At 58.7% G+C, this 1,113-nt stretch overlaps 1 protein-coding gene across 1 annotated transcript in view; it reads left to right on the forward strand.

The window, feature by feature from the left end:
- The first annotated feature begins 778 nt into the window (after positions 1-778).
- The window catches only part of DNAJA2 (DnaJ heat shock protein family (Hsp40) member A2), a 14,052-nt gene continuing 13,717 nt past the window's right edge, over positions 779-1,113 (forward strand). Inside the window, exon 1 of the mRNA XM_024752047.1 lies at positions 779-980. Within this exon, the coding sequence (XP_024607815.1) occupies positions 903-980 (78 nt within the window). The 5' untranslated portion in view covers positions 779-902. The remainder of the gene's footprint in view (positions 981-1,113) is intronic.

A 1,113-nucleotide genomic window follows, 5' to 3' on the forward strand; every position in this document is an offset into this window, starting at 1 on the left:
TGTTGACTAATTTTAAAGCTACCAAGAGACCTAAACACATGATACGGAGGTAACAGGTGGAACTTGTGGATCTAGATGCCACAAACCAATTGTGAAGGGACATGAGACAATTGTGAAAATCTAAACACGGACTAGGAATTAGGTGAAGGAATTCATTTCATTACATGTGGTGATGTGATTACGCCTTAAAAAGTCATCTGTTAGACTTATATAGAGTATTTATAAACAATGATTTCCCTTAAAACACTGGAAGTAGGGAGTATGGGGGGAATAGATGATACAAAGTGGGCAAAATGTAGCTAACCGTTCGGTATATTATACTACTTTTGGTGAATGTCTGAAAATGCCCTAATATAAAACACACACAGCACACACACACCCAGGTGCTGTTTTTCATCGTAAACCCCGAGGGAACCAGATCCAGAGGGTCCACCGGCGGCAGCTCGGATTCTGAGGACTACCTCCGCGAGCCCGGACCGCCTTTCTCTCCCGCTGGACTCGAAGCGGACCGATGCTGTGCGCCGCATCGGCCTCTTCATCCTTTCAGCACCCCCCTAAACGCCTCTGGAGAGAGTTGGTGTCACGGAGGGTAGCGTGCAGACTTAGTTATCCCGGTTTCTACGCTGGACTTCGCCCAGCAGCCCAGAGCCTCAAGGCAGTAGACCACCTCACCCACTTCCTCACCGCCCGAGACGCCGCCATCACCTCGGCCAAGCGCTCGAGGCGGGCTCCGAGAAGCAACGTCACGGCGCGCCGTGCGTCGGTTCAAAGGTCGGCCCCGCCCCCGCCTCCCCCTCGCTGTTTCGCTCGGCCTGCGCTGCCGCCGCTGCCGCTGCCGTGGGCCTGGCTCCGCTCCGCCTGCTCCGCCGCCTTCCTCCCTGAGCGCTGCCAGGCCGGCCGCCATGGCGAACGTGGCCGACACGAAGCTGTACGACATCCTGGGCGTCCCGCCCGGTGCCAGCGAGAACGAGCTGAAGAAGGTATTGGGGAGCGGGTCGCCCGGGCAGGGTGTGAGGGGCGCAGGCCTGAGCGGCTGGGACTGCCAGGCCGCGCTGTGGGGCGGCCCGCTAGCCGGCGGCGGCGGGCCCAGGCTGGGGGCCGGCGGCGAGACCG

The sequence above is a fragment of the Neophocaena asiaeorientalis genome, unplaced genomic scaffold (assembly GCF_003031525.2).
Source record: "Neophocaena asiaeorientalis asiaeorientalis breed wild unplaced genomic scaffold, Neophocaena_asiaeorientalis_V1.1 scaffold331, whole genome shotgun sequence".
In the NCBI taxonomy this organism is placed as follows: domain Eukaryota; kingdom Metazoa; phylum Chordata; class Mammalia; order Artiodactyla; family Phocoenidae; genus Neophocaena; species Neophocaena asiaeorientalis.